The sequence below is a fragment of the Acomys russatus genome, chromosome X, assembly GCF_903995435.1.
Source record: "Acomys russatus chromosome X, mAcoRus1.1, whole genome shotgun sequence".
In the NCBI taxonomy this organism is placed as follows: Eukaryota; Metazoa; Chordata; class Mammalia; order Rodentia; family Muridae; genus Acomys; species Acomys russatus.
In genome coordinates this window covers 5,530,814-5,551,803 of record NC_067169.1, presented here as the reverse complement: position 1 = coordinate 5,551,803, position 20,990 = coordinate 5,530,814, and the positions used below count along the sequence as shown (strand labels likewise).

Here is a 20,990-nt window from a genome sequence, read left to right as displayed (position 1 = left end):
AGACGTCACGTATGCTGGGCGCAGACCTTCAGTGAAACTGCTTTTAGAAAGCCAGGCGTAGTGGCGCATGCTTTTATTCCCAGTACTTGTGAGGCAGAGGCAGGTGGATCACTGTGAGTTCAAGGCCAGCCTGATCTACAAAGCAAGTCTAGGACAGCCAAGATAATACAAAGAAACCTTGCCTCAAAAACAAACAAACAAAACAAAACAACAACAACAAAAAACAAAGAAACTGCATTTAAGTCAATGCTCCTGTTCATAACCCCTAACTAATACTCTGTAAGTAAGCTTAATAAACTCATTGGTTCCTCAGGGTGAACTGAGGTGTAATCAAACGTAGCCTTGCCATTGGACCTTATGAGGAGGATGTACATATTGCCTAGTTACAGAAGGTTGTAAACAGTGACATGGGTGGTGGGACTCAAACCTAGGTACACTGAAGAGCCATAGGGCTCTTAACCACTGAGCCTTCTTTCCAGCTCCAATTAATTCCATTTAAACCTATGTTGTTGGGAGGTCCCGACAAGAAAACAAAAAAAGGCTAAGATAAAATTAAAACAATACAAAATCTTTTATTAGCCCGCCAGCAACTACACTGGGTGTTTAGGATCCCAGTGTAGCCCCCTGAGCCTTTCTCAGGGTGAGCTTTTAAGCACAAAAAACATAGTCTGGGTTAACATACTTCAGTTAACAAGAACAGTTAGCCAGAAGCAGAACTACAGAAGCCAAAAATCAAGGTTGGTACGTTTAGCAACTTCCCCAAAACTATGGCATTTGATGGCTTTGTTTTCATTTCTGGCAGCTAGTACTATCTGTGGCCCTAAAATTTGGGTTAAAACCCCTTTTGTAACATCTTTTGTTTTGTGGACAAACAGATGAAAAGGTTTCAAGACATCTGGAGGTGGTAGGACTGGAGCCCAAGTCAGAGTTGTTTTTAAAATCCCAAATGCCATTCTGTTTAGTCTCAATCCAAATTAGGGTCTCAGTGGCCCCCTTTGTGCTGGTGTTAGAGGTCTTGTTATTTCCTCACACTCTGGAATCCAGAGGCAGCAATACCTAGCTGCACCTAGGAATTCTTTTCTATTGGGCTCAGGCCAGGGGACTTTTCCCCTTCCATGCTTGTTTAAAGCAGGCATGGAGTAGAAGAAATGCTCACCCAGAGGATCTATTTCCCCCTCCTTGTGTGCATTCTGGATAGATAGTAGGGGCCCTGGTTGAGAGGCCTGGCACCTCTACATCTCTACATAGGGACCAATCCTGACTGTGAACAGGAGTCAAGCAACAAAATAGGCAAGCACTCGTTGAGTAAAACACTTGGAGGTTTGGGATGGGGATTTCCTCTGGGCAACCTGGCAGGATTAGGGCCCTCAACAGAAGGGAGCACAGGCCTTAAGCCAGGGAATTCTCACATCAGAGAAAGCCACTGATCAATACAGGGAACCAGAACTGACAGAAACACACACACACACGCACACACACACACACACACACACACAGAGAGAGAGAGAGAGAGAGAGAGAGAGAGAGAGAGAGAGAGAGAGAGAGAGAGAGGTCCTGCATAAAAGGAACAGATAGAGAGTAATAGAGAAGGCACTTGTGGCTGATTTTGGCTTCTTATGCACTGTCCAGACACATGCCTCTGCATGGTATACATGTACATGCACTCACATAAACACGTATGTGCACAAAAAAGGAAGAAATCTTTTAAAATATGGCAAATGATGAAAAATGTAATGGTTATAAGAAAAATTATAGTTGCCGAAGTATCGACATATTAGACATTGCTGCATCCTGTTTTTAATACATGTTTAATATACCCACATATTTGTAAAACATTTTTTCAAACTGAATTTGAAATTACTGGGTCAAAATTTAGTGAATGATCTATGAATATTTAAAGTAATCAGAATGTATCATTTCTAATGAGTTATGTGACATATATTAATATATTTGTGTAATAAGTAAGTAGCTAATGATAGAAAATGTACCTCTAACTGGGTCATGATAAGAAATAATTGATCTGCCATGGATAGTATGTGTTCAGTACAGGATAAGATGCTTCATTGAATTGGACTTAGTTTTGAGTTGTTCTCAATTAAGTTCTCTATTTGTAAAAAAAAAAAGAAAAAAAATCTGGGAAATAAAGACACAAAGATCCGCAGTTCAAGGCTAGCCTCACCTACATTGAGTTTGAGGCCAGGCTAGGCTGCATGAAACCCTGTCTCCTGAGGGGCAAAAATCATTTCGTATTTCACTCTCAAACTTAACCTGAAAGAGCCCCGGGACTAAGTCACTGTTCTTTTTCCTTGTGCTAGCTGCCATCTTGTGGTCTTTAAGTTACAATGCAGTGCACTTCCTTTAACTGAAAACACAAATTGTCTTCTTTCTTTCCTTCTTTACTCTCTCCCTTCCTTCCTTTACTCTCATTTCTTTTATTGCTGGGAGTTGGAGGTGGAGCCTAAGGCCAGCTGGGTAAGCTTTGTACCAGTGAGCTTATCATCAGAATGACCTCATACTGTGATCCTCCTGCCATTGCCTCTCCAGCTCAGAATGCTGACAATATTTAACCGGAAAATAAATATTTAACAGAAGACTAAAAATGTTACATATAAAAAGAAGTGCCTAATATATTCTACAGAAGCTTCATGCCACCTATTGTGACAATTTGGGATGAACTCCTATAGCATGATTTTGACTTTCATCTACACAGAAACCTAGTAAATAACAATAGCTTCCTATTTTCCTTGATGCATTGGCCACTGTCTTTAGAACATGGATTCTCAGCCTTACCACTGTTGATATCTGTCCTAATATTTTTTAAACGTGTTTTGCACATGAGTATTTATGTGTACCATGTACACACTTGGTATCCTAGGAACTGATGTCTCATCCTTCAAAAGAGCAAATGATCCATTTCTCTAGCCTAGGTCCTAATTCTTTTTTGTATAGCTTCATTTTTTTGTGGGATATATTAGTTATACACGTTTGTGACATTTTATACACATATATAATACAGTGTAATCATATTAATCCTGTCACACTTTTGCCCCTCTCCGACATGTCATTACCATTGTTTACAGCAACACAGGTGAGTTGTTTTTAAGACCACATGCACCTTATCAGTGGCTGTATCCCTGACAAAATTTATTTTTCCCTTAGCAATCATTCACTAATCTATAGGGATATCGATATTTAGGGAAGGGAGGACCTCGTGAGCTACTCCCCCAAGGCAGCTGTTAACTGCTAATAAATCCTCTTGAAGGGGTGTGCCACTTAACTCTCTTGTGGGACTGTTGCATGCTTGACAGGATGTTTAGCATCATCCCTGGCTTCTACCCACTTGATGGTAATATCACTTTTTTCTGGGTGCTGGACCCTGGGCTCCATCTATGCTAAGTGCATTTTCTACCCCAGAGCCTTCTACCCACAGGTCCTCCACAATTTTTAAACTTGAGAACAATTTTAAGGGTGTTTATACATGCACACACGTACATACACACACACATCATCATCATCATCTCTGGGGAGAGAAACTGTAAAACTCAGTACCTCTCCAAAGGAGGGAGATAGGAAAGAGACAAAAAGCTATGCCTGCCATATGGTGGACCGGCAGCTTTAGGGAAAGAGTGAAAAGGCCTGAAGTATTAGCTAATAAGGCTCTGGCCAGTAACAGAAAATGACACCAGAAAAAAAGCAAGTTACACCCTTCTCAGTAAGGTGGGCAGATCTAACAGAACCTCATGGTAGGTTGTAAGAACTGTTCTAGGCGACTGGGATTCTGGAAGAAAAAGTATATTATTTCAATAAAGGGCTGATTACTCCGTCTATATTGGTTGCATGGCTTCAGATGAACCTGCCTTTCTGAGGGGTACTCTCTTGGCCTGGTGACTGACATGCCCAACTAGATTGACTGTCTTAAAAGAATTATTTTTGATTGTATGTGTGTGTTATGTACACAAGTGCAGGTGCCTCAGAAGCCAAATGCATATCCCGTGCAGCTGCATTTACAGGTGGTTGAGCCATTTGACATAGTTACTAGGAACTGAACTCAGGTCCTCTTGAAGAAGAGTAACTGTTCCTAACTCCTGAACCATCTTTCTAGCCACTCAGATTAACTCAGGAGGAAACAATGGAACAACTCCACCTGGTTCCATTCTTTCTATAAATATATTTCAAATTATTTTTTGCTTTTGGTATCATAATGACATCATTTTCTCCTTCCATTTCCTCTCTATAGACCCTCCCATATACCTCTCTTCTTGTACTTAAATTCCATTTTTAGCTTGACAGTAAAACCATTTCCTTCACTGTTACTGTTTAGCCCTAAAACCATTTAGGAAGCCAACAAAGGACTTTTAGCTTTAAAAAAGTGCCATGACCACTGAGGGTGAACCACCACCCTCACTTTGCTAAGCAGCAATGGCAGGGAGATGAACATCTGGGAACAGGTCTCTGGGCCTGTTCTTTCAAGTACAGCAGTTAACCATCCTTTTGAATCACTTTCTGCCAGTGTTTAGTGTGTCATTTAGACCTGTTGAGTTACACTGGTAACATTAGAACAGAGAAAAAAGGGTGTAGTTTTTAACTTAGGAATGTCTATCAGTTGCTATGAGCAATCAGGAGCATTAAGTGTTTTTGCTTATTTGTAGTTACCCAGAGATGATCACACTATCAACACTGCTTAAGTAATAATAGATTCCTTCAAAGCAGAAATTTATCATTTGGTCATTATTTCTACCAGATGCAATAATAATAAATAAAGTTGCTGCATGTTGACACATTAATGACTGGATTTTTTGAGTGGATCAGAAAGTTTACTCCTACCTAAAAGTGAACACGAATCTGACAAAACTTCACCAAACCTACTTATGAAGATGATCAGATTAATTGTTCTGGGTATAATGGTGTATTCCTGTAATGACAGCACTTAGGGCAGTAAGACAATCTAAAGTTTGAGACCAGTTTGGGTGACAGGAAAGTCCAGGCCAACCTAGAATTAGTGAGACTGTGCCTCAATAAACAAGCAAAAGATAGAGGCTTATTACATATAGAAAGTACATCTTCGGAGTCTAATTGGAATGGGTGTATTAAGGTTCTCACAAATCCAGTTTACAAAGCTTTCAACTTCACTACAAGGCTGCTTTCTAATATTCTTACTGTAAGCTATCACTCAAATGGCACTTAGATCCCTATGTTCATTTTCAAATGCCTATCATTAATCACCTGCCAGGTGGCCAGTAATAAGCCCACACTCATAGTGATAGCTTTTCCAGGGAAAAGGGATTTGAATAGTGAGGGCATTCAAATTGAAGAAAGCAACAGGTAGATTCTTCTGGATACCAGGCCTCTTAACTACACGGAAAACAAAATTACCATAAAGTAACTGCTATACTTGGATGATGTAGTAGAGGAGTTCTGCTTAATATATGGCTAGCTATATATACTTAAAAATTCATATTTTAATTTCTTAAAAGAAATACAAACATATAAGCAACTACTTTTAGATTTCATCTAAATTGAAAATGTGAGTTTAGGGAAAGGATGGAGCCAGAAAGCTTTGTATTATTACAGATCAATGAGCATGGACTATGGGAGACAGGTATCCATATCGAAGCTGTGGATGGGGCTCACAACTCACTCTCTGTTCAAAGACTTTTGCAGAAATGTGAGCCACAGTGGACTGTTAAGAGTTCACACACTGAAGTAGCTTATCTGAGTCCAAAGTCTGATGTTGCCTATGCTAACTAGATATGTTAACATTGGGTAATTTACCCGAACTTCTTTCTTTATCTTACAATAAACAGTTGTGATAATAAAGTACAATGCCAGCCACATGGTATGTACTTCATAAATGGCAGCTATGTTGACTGTGAGTTTGCTCAACTTATTATTTCTTACTTTAGGAACAGAATGCTTTCTTCTGTTTAATGTCTACCTTGATCAGTAAATATCTTTGGACTGTGACATAGATTTTGATACTACCCAAGAAATTACAGCAACAAATCAATATGGTAACAACAGTGACCTTTATTGAGAAGGCCCAAACATCACAACTGAAGTATTTTTCAGTTAAGTTTGTCGAAATACTTCAGTTTTCCAGCTGGATCTGGGATTATCTGTTAAAAGAAAAAGCAAATTATTCATCTGAAAAAGCCAAAGTACATTATGAGTAGTTTGGCATTAATTGTCCTCCTCTTGACTAAAGATGTAACCACTGTCTTAGTATACCAAATCAGATTGTGTATCATGCTTAGGAAAAACTAGATTTGTTCTACCTACTAATCCTATCTATCCCCAAAAGCAAATAATATATTTACCATCAAATTAACATCACCTGTGCTCAAGCAACCCAAATTTTACCTACTGCTCTTCTTTTGGCCACCAAGTTTTCATGGCATATTTGAGTCTGACGTAATTAAATATATTGAAAGCATTGCCACAGGTGCTAATGTATTTTAAATTTTATCTGCTGATTTGATGTTATAATAATAACCTGAAAAAGGGGCAGTGTGTTCACTAAGAGTTTATCAAATGAAATTTTTGAGGTATTTTGAGTACTGGGTGTTGAACCCTGAGCCCTTTAACAGTTAAACAAAAGTATTATCACTGAGGTGTATATAAAGGTCCTTTTTTTTTGGTTATTTATGAGACAGGGTTTCTCTGTGTAGCCTTGGTTGTCCTGGACTCGCTTTGTAGACCAGGCTGGCCTCGAACTCACAGCGATCCGCCTGCCTCTGCCTCCCGAGTGCTGGAATTAAGGGCGTGCGCCACCACGCCTGGGTATAAAGGTCTTTTTAAAGCTTTTCATTTTTGAGATAGGACCTTGTATTTTCTATCCTAGTTTTGAACTCATATTCAAACTGGCTTATGTAGGCCATGAACTTTTAATCCTCCTACCTCAGCCTCCTAACTAGCTGGAATTACACATTTATATCACTGAACCTGGCTGATATAATACGATGTTTTATAATCTCAAGCTACAAAGTGAAAATGAAAACACAGATAAGTAATAACCTAGTAAATGAATACTCAGAAGAAAAAGAAATTCCTCCAAGTAGCATCTTAAAGGGGATATAAAATTACTGCAATAAAGGTATCTTGAGCTAGATAGTTCAGATGATAAATTTGCATAAAGTTGGTTTATATTTGGTTGATTACACAGGCTTACATCTATAACTATGAATCAGAAGCTATTGGTTTAAAAAGCATTTCTACTTTAAGTTAGTAGGCAATTCTGCATGTAGGTATATAGCAAACCAACCGGGACAAAAAAATAACATTGCAGGGATATTCTGAGTGTTCAGAGCCTGAAAGATCAATGAAAGTTCCCAAGGAGAAAAGATTCACTAGAAAAAGTATTATAGGATAAGTACTATACATTTCTGAAAATGTGTTACCTGCATAAACTTTTTTAAGAATCTGGTATAAAACCATAGATTTTCAGAAAAATGTGTATGTGTTAATATATACTGTATTTATTTTTTAATTGATAATAATTCCATAAGTTTCTGGGTTTGGGTCTTTTTTTCTTTCTTTTTTGGTTCTTTTTTCAATACACATTTACTGAGTACCAGCTATATGACAACAACTTAAACAATTAAGATTAGCCAGACAACATGCATTAATGAATTAGATAAATAATGTCTCTTGTCTTCAGATTTATATTCTGTCACGTTTGGACTTTGGTAAAGGTTTTTAAGAACAGGTTGATGGGCTGGTGGTGTCACATGTCTTTAAATCCCAAAAATTGGGAGGCAGAGGCAGGTGGAGCTCTGTGTGTTCAACGCCAGCCTGGTTTACAGACTGAGCTCCAGGACAACCAAGGCTACAGAGAGAAACCTTGTCTCGAAAATCAAAAACAAACCCAGGTTGATGTGATAGTGACAGAGTGCTGTGGAAAGACTTCCGAGATCACATATGAGTGAAAAGGAGGAGCCAGCCAGTCACACAGAGAACAATGCAGAAAGAACATTAAACAGGCTGACAAGATGGCTCAACTGGTAAAAGCCCTTGCCATGCAAGTTTGGTGATCCCTGGAAGCCACATAAAGGTGAAAGGGGAACAGACACAACTTGTCTTTTGCTCTCCAAATACACATAGTGGCATGCAGAGCCCTCTATCATGTAAACATACAATGCATAATAATTTTTCTTTAAAGAAAGAACAACAAAGATAAAGTCCAAAAAAGTTCAAAAAAGAGAAAGAAGTATATCTTAAGGTTAAAAGTTGACTACCACCCCTGGATGTCTCTGGCTAATGATGTTTTCTAAGATAATTTCTTCCATCAATTCCCTAATACTTTTCCTAACAACTGATTTTCAGAAGATTAAAAAAGCGGAATATTTCTACATGTTATTTAAGAAAAGGTTCAAGCAAGTTTACAAATCATTTTCTAGCTAAAGGCTACTTTGAGGACTGCTTAAAGACTGTGCCAGGATCCCAAAGTAAGAAAATACATTTGTTTGAATCTTTTTCGTTAAATGACAAGGAATGAACCATTAGCTTCAGTGTTTAGTAAAACTAGATTTTCTCAAAAGCATTCCACTATGCACAGAGAGATTTGGCTGGGACTGTCTTCTTGGCTCATAATATAAGATGAAATTCCATACCTATCCTCTAAATTTATTCTCCCTTATCTCTACTTCACCTTCTTGGTTTTGCCTTTTTATTTCTTAACATTATTTTTTTCTGGATATTTAGCTTTCAACTTCACAATATTATCCATATTCTGACTTCTCTGCTTTGAGCTATTCTCCCCATAGGCCAGGGACTCTCTGTGGTATAATTTCCGCTTAGTAATATTTGCCATTTTAGAAATCAGGGCAGTCTGATTATAAGGAAAGATTAAAGTTGGCATACATTTTTCGCTCCCCCCATGCCTTTAAAGAAACAACAAAATTAACATGACTTACTGTTTCACTACCAGGTTTCCAGCCAGCAGGGCAGACTAAAAGGAACAAAAAGAAAAAGGCAGTTTAAAAACAGTTTAATTTTCTCTAGTAACTCCTACAAAGCGAATCCAGGACAGCTACCTGTAACTCTTGACTCCAGGGGATGTGACTTCTGACTTCTCAAGTATCTGGACATAACCCCACACAGACATAGTAACAAACATGTATTTAAACAAAAAAAAAACAAAAACAGGCCTTTAATCTCAGCACTCAGGAAGCAGAGGCAGACAGACTGCTGTGAGTTCAAGGCCAGCCTGTTCTATAAAGCTAGTCCAGGACAGCCAAAGTTAACACAGAGAAACCCTGTCTGGAAAACAAACAAACAAACAAAAGCAAGAGTATTTTTAACAGCCTGAGTTATTTAAAAGAGTAAAAGGTGCTCAGATAAAATTTTTCCTCTGAGAATTCTACAGTTAGAATCTATAGTTAATTTTAATTAGTCTACTTTTTCATCTTACTAAAAAAAACTGAGGCAAAAAAATGTAACTTGGATTTTTAAAGTACAGAAATATTAAAGACAATGGGACTCAATGTTATAGTGTGATATGAAGATGTTAATATGAGATTTGGGGAATGAAGAATAAAGGAAAGATTATGGTTTTGGTTTAATAGAAGATAATTTCTGATTGTTTTATGGTTTTTCTTGCTGTATGTAGTTTTTTCAATTTATGTGTATATGCCAAAAAATAAAATCTTAAAAAAGTTGAAAGTCAAAAAAAAATTTGTGTATCAAATTGGAAAAAAATTAAATTATGACCCCCCCACCATACATCAAAACAAAGAAAAAAGGGTGAGAGGTCATAAGCCTTATGAGGTATCCTACGACTGTTGTTTTGCTCCACAGACATGATGTCAAACTGCCTTCTAACAATGTCTTGTGTTTATACATGCTGCTCTCAGGCATCATGTGAAAAACTATTTTGAAGTGCGTAGCAGTTAGTGCATAGATTCATAACTGGTTAAAGTGCTGAGAGTAAGTGACTGTTAAGTACTTAGCTCTAAAGAAGACAGCTGTATCACCCCCTCCAAGGCTCAGAGAACATATTGGAAGACAGACAGAAGCAGTGTTAAGAACCAGAGAATGAAGAGGAGTATTAGGAAGCTATGCCTTCTGGACATGATATGACAGTTATGCTCATGAGTACAGCAGTTATGGTTACCTGAACAAGATGGCCTATCAACATTCTACCATGGATAAGGGGAGGGATGCATAGACCCTATTCCATATCGAGCCTCTTAATGGGGGAGGAAGTGTCACTTTCTTCAGTGGTCTAGCTACTGATAAATTGTCCATGGTCCAGTAAATAATCCCACCCCTAGTTAACTCATACAAGCAACCCTAATTAAGCTCAATAAATCACCAATAATAATAACACAAGAGTTGAAGGGAGCTTGGCAGGAAGAAGAGTTTTGGTGGGAAAAGCAGATAAGCGGGTAACGAGGGGTGAAAAAAAGACCAAAATTCATTATAAGCACATATATTTTCAAATAAAAAATAAAGTTTTAGAAAGAAAGGTACCTTCCCCATGCTTGTCAGTGTACTGGAAAGCTTGAACCAAACGTAGTGTCTCGTCCACAGATCTACCCACAGGGAGGTCATTCAGAGTGATCTGCCTTAGAACTCCTTTGTCGTCAATAATAAAGAGGCCTCTGTGAAGCACAGGGATGGTAAAGGTGATCCCATTTCTTCTCAGTTAAGGTAAGTATTGTGCTATATAGAAGCAGCAGTATACTACCTGCCTACTCTATTGCCACATACATTCCTATTTTCCACTTACTATATACTTTTGAAATATCACCATTAAATGGTAGTTTGAAATTTTTGTTTTGGGGAACATACTGCTCTTCCAGAAGACCCAAGTCTTTCCAGCACCCACTCAGGTAGCTCATACACCTCTGGGCAGCAGATGCCTCTCTCTGAAGGCACCTTCACTCACATGTACACATCCATACACAGACATGCACAGTTACACATAATTTTAAAAATCTGTTTGAGGATGAGGGGGTTCTTCATATTTTTCAGGATTCATAAGCAGGTTCCAGAGGGGCTTAACCTCTCCTTGTATTTATAGGCAGTTAATGGCTGTTTGGAGAATAAAATACATCTTTCTTGGGCCACTGGTAAGGTTTTCAAGGTCCTATAAATCACCCTACTTAAAATTCATTGGGTCACACACATACACATACATATAAAAAAGATATGACAATAGAAGGACTAATTAGGAGAGGATCAGCAGGAGTAGGGCAAGAGAGTATAATGGGCAATTTAATATGATGAACATATATTCATTACATAAATGTGAGAAAATATTATAATGAAATTCAGCATTATATATAATTAATGTATGTTTTAAAAAATGCTTAATTTATCTGGTGGCTTTAATCTCAGCTCTGGGGAAGCAAAGGCAGTAGATTTTTGTTAGTTGGAGGTCAGCCAGTTCCAGCATAGCCAAGGCTCACTCTGCCTTAGAAAATAAATAATCTCTCTTAATCGCCCCCCCCCCCCCCGACTCTCTCTCTCTCTCTGAAGGAAAAAAAAAACCCTGAATCAGACTTTAAATAATCCTAGTACCTGGCTTGGGGGGGGAAAGGGGGAAGAGTAGAGGCAGGATAATTGGGAATTCAAATTCAAGGCCAGCCTGGGCTAAAGAAAAAAGAAGCTATTAATAAAAATAAAATAAAAGGGTAAATTCAGTATTAGGTAATATTACTTGGTCAATGTTCAATAACTTTTTAAAGTTAAAATTGCCCTTTTATGAAAGAATTCTATTTGCACTTATTAGCTCATGTAATCTAGTGAAAGCTTCTGGGTAAAGGTAGGAGGGTTTGGAAGCAGAGGCAGGCAGATCCCTGAGTATGAGGCCAGCTTGGTCTACAGAGTGAGTTCAAGAACTCATTCTGAAAAACTTTGAAAAATCAAAAAATGAAAAAGCTGCTAGGTGAAATAACACCATAACCTTTCCAAGGTATGGGTTTGTGATGTACTAAGTATGCATTAGAAAAACATTACTGAAACCAGTTCAGAAAAAAGAAAAAAGAGCTAAGGAGTTAGGAGTCCCAGATACAAGTCTGGTCTCTGCTATTAACTTATTCTGACCCACACACCTGTTTCTTTTATCAATAAATAGAGAGGTTGTCAAAGGCCTCCAGCAACTCTAGTTTAGTTTAAATAGGGCATCAACAGTTGAAAGACCATCTACAACATTCCTGCAAATACAGCAAAATATTTTTTTTGACTCAAAATATATATCTTGTGATGCCTAAGTATCACTTATTTTATGAGGATTATAAATGCACTTGGATGGTGTAATATGTTAACCAATGAACGGTACCTAAGGGTATGGCCTGAGTCCTCAAGGTATACACCATAGTCCTTTGAGATCTGATGGTTTAGGTCCGAAAGAAGTGGAATACTTATTGGCCCCAGCCCTCCCTGTCTTCGAGGGGTATTAATCCTGTAACAGAAAGAACATTTCACCTCTCAGAGATAAGTAAATAGCATACATTAAAAATCAACTTCACACATGAAGGTATATAAATAAAACTATATACATATACCACCTTTAAAACAAAAACAAGCTACTGTACTTTCTATTTTCATGCCTTTTTTCCCCTCACTGGGTGGTATATTCATATTCCTTAAGTACTAAATATAGATACACAAGACATTTTTAATATATGAAATACTGTATTTTACTGATCTCTACTGACAGACATAAAACTAGTAGCATTTTTCTTTTATAAACACTGCTGGAAGTATCCTATATTTTAATTTTTGTACACTTCTCTGTTGATTTCTAGAATTGATAGGTTAAAGGATGTGCAGAGTGTGCAGGATAATTAGGAAAACAGGCTGACCTCCAACTTACAGAGATATATTCACCTCTGCTACCCCAGTGCTAGGATTAAAGACATGGGCCACCATGCCCACACAGATGGAGGATTTTTGAAAGTTTTAAACACATATTAATTATATATTATACTGGATTTTTTATAATAAAAGGGTGTGTCTCAAGTCAGAGTAGATCACAAGATAAAGCCTTGGAAGACAGGTGGGATGCAACGAGAAGACCTTCCTTCCACTGCTTTGTAAGGCCAAAAATTACAAACTCTGTATGAAGAAGTACAGGAACTTAGTCATGATCTGAGATCCATCAATCCTCAGATTTAAGTATCTGTAACCTGAAATGACAGCACTTGTGGGCTGTTACCCCATGGAAGGATGCTGACATAGCAGCAAAAACAAAACAAAAATACAAATACTGCTCTGGAGGAGGTCTGCAGCCCTTGTTCTGACATCAAAGTAGAAACCTTAGCTAGTACTAGTATAAAACTTACCTAGTTGAGAACACAGCCTCTAATTCCCTTAGGAAAGCACACCTAAATTATTTGGAATGGTATAACTTTTTTCTTAACTGACATGCATTTTAATCCTAGAAGGACTTATAATCAATTACAAAAATAATAAAGCAAATGAATGTGTATATTCAATACTCTTCTATTAGCAACCAGGATATATGACTTTTAATTGTAGGTCTTCAACCAATTGGACTTTGTTATATATACTTAAACATTTTAATGTGTCTGTCTATAAAAACTGCATGTGAAAAAACATTCTGTTTTATATTTATAAGTTTAAAGAACTGAACATTACATTTTAAAATCAAAAGAATTCTCAATTATTTTTACTATGTGAAAAAATTTCAGCAAAAAACTCCTGACATTATTCAATACTCATATATACCCACATACACTTTTCAGATTTTGAGACATGTTGCCGAGCTCCTCTCAAGAAATGTTGAACCCTCAACTATGCCAGAATGTCATTCCTCCACATCTCTAGTGACAGTGAGCTTTTTTCAATCTTGGCCAATCAGACAGGGAAAAATGGCATGACTTATCATTTTCATGTTGGGAGATGGTCTGATGTATTGTGATGTCAATTAATAAAAAAGCCATCTCACCTGGGCAGGGCAGATGAGACAGGACTGGCTAAGGTTCCCAGGCTTAGAGAGAGACAGGGGAATCCTGGGAAGAAGAAGAAGAGGAAGACCCGAGGGTCTGAAGAAGGGAGGAAAGAAGAGGCTCCCAAGAAGAGAGGAGAAGGCTGCCATGGGTTAGATGGAAAAGAAGCACATAGCTGGCATGGATGTAGATTTGGTCCCGATAAAGAACATTAGCAAATATTTGGGATTATGGATGGGAGGTAGATTGATAGACATTACTAGAAGCAGATGGCATGGGATTGGGGCAGGTACCCCACTATGGGAAGTAGTTTAGAGGATTAATGCCTGCCTGGCCCTAGGTTAACTAAGGCTATTTTAAAATACAACAAGTGTCTGTGTCTTGATTGATTGCTAGCTGGGCATACTAATAATAAACAATTACTAGGCTAGAATTGATAATTTAAAAATAACATTTTAACTTGCAGTTCTTTATAACTTACTAGGTAAAACCTCTTCTCATAATATATTTTTACAGGTTACTTTTACAACTAATTCTTTGATTTTGAATTTTGGGACAGTATCTCACTTTGTAGCCTGCACTGGCCTTGATCTCATAGAGATCCTTCTTTTCAGTCACACTAGTCTAAAATTAATTTTTAAAAAATTACTGTTTTGAAAACTATAAAAGCTAATGACTTTGAACTAACACACCGATGACTATGTAGCAAAATGGAGTGTTTTAATTTTTCTCACATTAAGGATACCCAATATATAATTATAATATTACCATGTTAGGAGCTATGTGTCCACGACTAAGAAGTAAATCTATTCATTTTATCCAACTTTTAAGACAAAACACTGACCAGGCCAAGTGGGTAAACTGAGAATCAACAGAGCATGCTACCACTTCAGTATTTATAGCTCTGAATTCATCAATTCGGTCACCAAAAGCGATGATTTCAGTTGGACACACGAAGGTGCTAAAAGTCAAAAAAAGAAAAGTCAGTTTTCTCAAAGTAAGCAGATACCTGAACTTTCAAAAGAGTTTATATTGATTACAGATCCTCTGAGCATACAAAAAATACACTTTAAGAACAATTGATAGATTATTTTTCTTTAAGTGAAAGTCTATGACTATTGAATTAAATATTCAGAGAAATTTTGAGTTCTCAACTCCATTTCAACAAACATTCTTCTTATAAGTCAATTGACCAATGAGTGGTCAATGTTTTTTTCCCAGCTGCACCCCAATTTCATGAACTTTTAGTATTTTGTAGCTGTGTTTTTATAGGTTTTAAGGGATCTAAACACCGTCTATTATCATTCTGTTACTTGTTTTTCTTATTCCCATTGGATAGCTTCCTCTGCATGCATTTTATGAGAACAGCAGGTTGAGAGGATGTTACTCTGGGCAGTGGTTATGCTTATGAGTATGTTGCCTGTATGCTTGTCTGTGTCACATGTATATCCTTGGTGCCTGGCGAGATCAGAAGAGAGTATGAAGGCCCCTAGAACTAGAGGTACAGAGGGTTGTGAGAGGCTATGCGGGTGCTTGGAATTAAACTCTGGTCTTTTGGAAGAGCAGCCAGTGCTCTTAACCACTGAGCCATTTCTCTAGCCCCACTAGGAGTATTTTTTCAAACTACGATTAAACTGATTTAGTTAGCTGCAACCAATATTAAAACATAAGCAATGATAATACACCATACCTAGGGTAGTTATTTATTAAGACATAAATGTGTACGTTTGTATTCAGTAGTGATATTCAATCTCAGGTTTAGATCTCAAATTTTCAGAAAGTGACCACTTGGGAAAAGCAAATTGGAGAGGTGTGTGGGGAAATGGTTATTTACCACTTTGTATGGAATTTTCCAGTATTTTAACATTGTGTGGCTGTGCTTCTGCACACCAACTGAATGATACCCTGTGAATGTATCCACGCATATTGGGTGACAGACAATGAAATATGTGATTCTTAATTTATGAGTTATAGCTCAGGAATTTAAAAAAAAAAGACTTAGGGGACAGGTTCTTACTAGAGCACAACAGAGGATTTAAAATAATTCAGTTGTTCAAGCACATCACTGTCATGTGAACACAAACTATTCTAACTGCCCAGGTATGAATACTTCCAGCATTTTCTAAAAGGGAAAATGATCAGATTCTGCCTTCTTTCTTATTATCTCAAGATTTCTACTTCTGATGTCTGTTAGAAATTAACTTATTCTTTTAGGTAATGTAGACAGAGTATACTCTGATTAGATAGATAAGTTGTTTTGGCTTTAATGCTTTAATTTTTATTAGAATTCTTTCCACATGGCTTAGTACAAAAGTGTTGGCAAACTTTGTCCTACTGGCGAAAGCCTGTCCTTTATTGGTAAAATTTTTCTGCAGCAAAGCAACAATCATGCATGTATATTTTATCTATAACTCCAAGCATGAAAGGGGGAAGATGGACAGCTGCACAGAGATAACAAGATTAAAATCATTTACTGTTCTTTGTCCTATAGGGAAATATGTTAACTCTTGGGTTACAGTGTATAGAAATGAGTTTAATTTTCACCTTCACAGTTCTAGATTCATCTTACTGGAGAAAGGTACAATGGCAAAAATAGAGGAATCTTTTACTTATTTTATATAGCCCTCTGAAAAACTCAAATAGAAAAAAAATATAAGAGATTGAGATAACTATTTGGGGGGTTCTTTTCACTCTTGTAATGAGTAATGCATTCTCAGAATTGTATTTTTCCAAAATAAACTCCTGAATGTGAATAAAGCTATAAGACAATTTACTGTGAGTTGACTTTATGGCCATGCAAATAATGCTGTCAGAATTGAACCCCACAATCAAAAAGTATCACATATTTTAAATATACTACTATTAAGATGTTCAAATCTCAGGAAAATGACATAGCAAATAAAAATAGCAAAGCCTTTATAGTAAACAGAATTATTAACTCTTGTATTAACTTGCTAAATTATTACCAGTTTATTCACTTATCTTTGTGACTCAAATATATAATTGAAACTGCCTTTTTTCTCTTAGCTTGCCTTACTAAGAACCATCAGTTAAAAAAAAATTGTTTGTTGCTCTTGGATAACAAATGACAAAGACTGGCACTTCATTAATGGTTACTTGTGTATTACTTACAAATCCAGTGGGTAGAAGAAAAAAACCAAGTATTTCCCACGATAGTCAGTCAGTTTGAGCTCCTTGAATTCTCCGTTTATCACAGCTGTTCCTTCCCAATAAGGCGCTGGCTTGGAAACTGAGACAGAGAAACAATGTTCTGTAAACACTGAGAAAATTGTTGGAATGGCTTTAGCAAAACACTAAAAATTAAGGCTTCTAAATCTTTGGACTTCGTAGGCAGTCTGGAAGCTTGCAGACTTCTGAGAACTTAGAACAATAACTTTCTGTTAGAGAAAACATAAGATACATAGAATTAAAATGACACCAATTACACCAAAATGCAAGTATAAGTATTTTAAAAGTTGCTGATGGAGAGATACCTGTGTATCCATTCACAACACCTTCAAAGTGCAAATATGGGAATGACCCTCAAACTGTTAAGATAAATTGTCAGGATTCCTGCCATAGCTATCATACAGCATAAAAGTCTCTGTGACCCTATGGGCAACAAGTACAAGCAAGTACTTCTGGAGTGAGTGTGTGCTGTTGCCCATATACGTAACAGGAGGAAATTTCACTGTGACGACAGTAAAAATACTTTTAATATAGAATTTTTCATGGTTATCATAAATTATTAACACACATTTACTGAATAAAATTAGAAAAATGTTTCTGTCCATGCCCACAACGTCTTACATCTTATTCCTGCACGAAACCCTACTGGATATCTCACTAAAACTCCTCCAAGTTATCCCAGATCACGGAATAGTTTTCCTAGAAGGCTTTGAAAAAGAAGACCCCCCCCCAAAAAACTATAAACAGGTTTCAAGTGACCATATGAAAATTCAATACTGCTACTGTCCTGTAAGGGCACACTGTAACTCTAGCCAGCACCCTTTGATAACTATGTCCCTTTATGCTGTTGACACATTCAGATAACACTTTTAAAACTATTACATACAGTGAGATCGATGATACCTACTTGCAAGTTGAACTAAGGTTTCTAGAAACCAAGCCTCATACTCTTGTGTAAAAGCTGGCACTAACAGTCACTCAACAGAGACAAACTAAAGATGAATTCTGTGAAACTCATACATAATACGAGATTTCTTACCTTGACTCAGAACTACCTAATATAAATAATCCTGAATTTATTAAGAGACCAGAAAATAATATTAGAAATGTTCTAAAGTATGTATATTTTATATACAGTACTTCAAATGCTTAAACAAGAGGATACAAAATAATTGTAATGACCTCTTATGACACGCCCTTAAAGATTTTACATATACAGAAAACCGTATCTGGAAAATGAATCTTGCTCTGAATTTGATTTTGCAAGTTTTTCTTTTTGATTGAAAAATTGAGCTGGGCGCAGTGGTGCAAGCCTGCTATCGGGGAGGCAGAGTCAGGTGGATCTCTGTAAGTTCAAGGCCAGCCTGGTCTAAAATGAGAGTCCAAGACATACAAAGCTACACAGAGAACCCCTGTCTTGAAAAACCAAACAGAAAAAGAACAGAAAAATTGCAGTTACCTTGCTAAGATCTTTAAATACAATTCCCAAAGCTTCCCTTTGTATCTATTTTTAAAAACATGGTGATGCATTTTTTTAATTTAATTTAATTCAATTTAACTTAATTCAGGAGGCAGAGGCAGGTGGGTCTCTGAGAGTTTGAGGCCAGCCTGGTGTACATAGTGAGTTCTAGGAAAGCCAGGGTTACATAGTGAGATTGTCTCAACAAACCAACAATGCTATATTAAATATATATTAGCACAAGGACTCTGGTAAATATAGGAAAGTATAATGAAGACAATGAAATCCTTTCTGTATTCAATTTAACTACTCTAAACATTTTGCTGTTTCCCATTTTTTCATAACATAAATCTGGATTGTGTTGCATCACTTTTTCCTTCCATTGAGGAAAAGGTAAATTATAATTTTTACATGTTATTAAAATGATTTGGAAAATATAGGCAATCTACAAGATTCCCATTTGTGAATAAAAAATCCCCAATTTTCTCCAATTCTGGGTAAGCCTGTATGTGACACATACATGCACCAAATATATACAAAATTTGAAAGATTTTTGGTAACAGGAAGCTATTATAAATAGTAGTTTTTCTTTTGTATTTTCAAATACAGCTTTAGAATGGCTTGGTTTCCAAGAGGAAGTATATCTGAGTGAACATATTTCAGAATAGCTTCTTCAGGCAAGTGAAATAAATGAAACTTGGAAATAATTAGTTTTAAAGCAAAGAAGGCTTTCTAAAAACAGTCCCAAAGTAGTGAAATTGTACTATGAAACTACAAATGTTGAAGGAGGCAAAACAGGCTTTCTCATTCATGGCATGTGGTAGCAACATCCCATTATCTCTGGAGGTTCTTAACTATCAGGTAGCCAGATGTGGAGCAGCACATTCCTAACCCCAGCACTCTGCAAGCTGAAGTAGGAGGACCATAGAAATTGAAGCCGTTCTGTCAGATTTGTCTAGTCCCCATGTTCAAAGAACAGACCCAAAAACTATTTAATATAACCATGTTTTCCCTGAATACTAGCACAGAATATGCTGCAACAACCAAAATACTAACACACGCCTACAGAATGTTAAATAATCCCTAGGAAAAGTGCGTTATGGAAAAGCAAGCACGAAATGGTCTGCAACCGCATGCGCTGGTCACTTTTCTGGCAGTCTTAATATCCAGATGTAGCAGGCCTCAACTTTCTCAGTATCTACTTAGTCTGACGTGTCTTTCTGAGAGTGTCCACTGGCTTTAAACACTGGACAGAAAGACAAATAATGAAAAGCCCAGCTGGCAGTACACACGATTTACCATCAACCCAACTGCGCCACACACTTCCACCTCTACCTGGTTTCCCTCCAAAATACTTTATAAGAAAGTCTTCATTTAAAACAAACAAACAAAAAAGAAACATCGATATCCATTAACTCTACAAATTTTTTGGTAGATTGCTTTCAATAATAATCTTTGTAAGCTACGAAAAAAATTTGAACTTCTGAACATTTTGTGTAGCCACTTCTCTGTTTAATCAAACTTTCTGTGAATCATTATTCAACTTATCAATGTGCTTTCTTCCATGAAAAGGAAAAAAAAAAAAAAAAAAAAAGACAGGACTGCTGCAGGCACTTTCGGATATTTAAGGAAGTCTTTCAGTTTGCACAACATCCTCCACGCCTGAAAGCCCAGGACTGGGAACAACCCCATCTGTGGCTTTTGGGGTAACCGCTACCTCTCTTGAAATCAGGTCAGAGGAAACCATCTCTTTCTTCACCCCAGGAGCCCACCTCCATCCTTACACCAACAAAGGCAACAGGGTGGACCCAGAGTTCCCAGGCAGCCTTGGGGGTGCGGCCCAGCTCCACCCTTTCATAGCATCCACAATTAGGGTCTAAGTGTCCCCAAGTTCTGCCCCTATCCACCCAACCTCTGCAGGGTACCACCTACTCTTGGCTTTGCTTAGATGCAAGGAGTGATCTGCAACCGAAACCCGGGACACCTCTCCAGGGTATACTTGTCCACCAGCGTAGAAGTGGCACTCATTTTCGCGGGTCCGGAACCGCTCCTCAGTCTCCAAGCCCTGCCTAGCTTCGGTCCGCAATAGGAACAGCAGAAGTGGCGGCAGGAGCAGCACCAGTTTTCGGGTCCAGCGACGGAACGGAGTGGTAGCGTCCAGCAGCTTGGACCGAGCCTCCATGACCAAGCGAACGCGAAAACACGTCCCTCAGCTAAAACTCGCAAAGACCTGCCGCCAAGCAGCTAAAAGGGCGCGCTGGAGACCGCGGGAACTAGGGCGCGGCCTCGCGAGACTTGCTCCGCCCCACTCAGCTCCTTCCCTCCCCTCCCCCCGCCCGCGTCGCCACGTGGGAGTAGGCTCCGCCCCTCCCTGCCCACCCTCCCACAATGGCCTTCTGCGCCTGCGCAATAGGGTGGGCCAAGCT

At 37.8% G+C, this 20,990-nt stretch overlaps 1 protein-coding gene across 1 annotated transcript; it reads right to left on the bottom strand.

The window, feature by feature from the left end:
• Positions 1 to 6,007: 6,007 nt before the first annotated feature.
• Positions 6,008 to 20,843, bottom strand: Prdx4 (peroxiredoxin 4). Its single transcript, XM_051141565.1, has 7 exons — positions 20,497 to 20,843; positions 17,049 to 17,166; positions 14,761 to 14,877; positions 12,284 to 12,406; positions 10,471 to 10,601; positions 8,913 to 8,947; positions 6,008 to 6,116 (listed from the first exon to the last, which is right to left on the bottom strand). The coding sequence occupies exons 1-7, from the start codon at positions 20,744 to 20,746 to the stop codon at positions 6,066 to 6,068; spliced, it is 825 nt and encodes a 274-aa protein (XP_050997522.1). The 5' UTR covers positions 20,747 to 20,843; the 3' UTR covers positions 6,008 to 6,065.
• Positions 20,844 to 20,990: the final 147 nt, after the last annotated feature.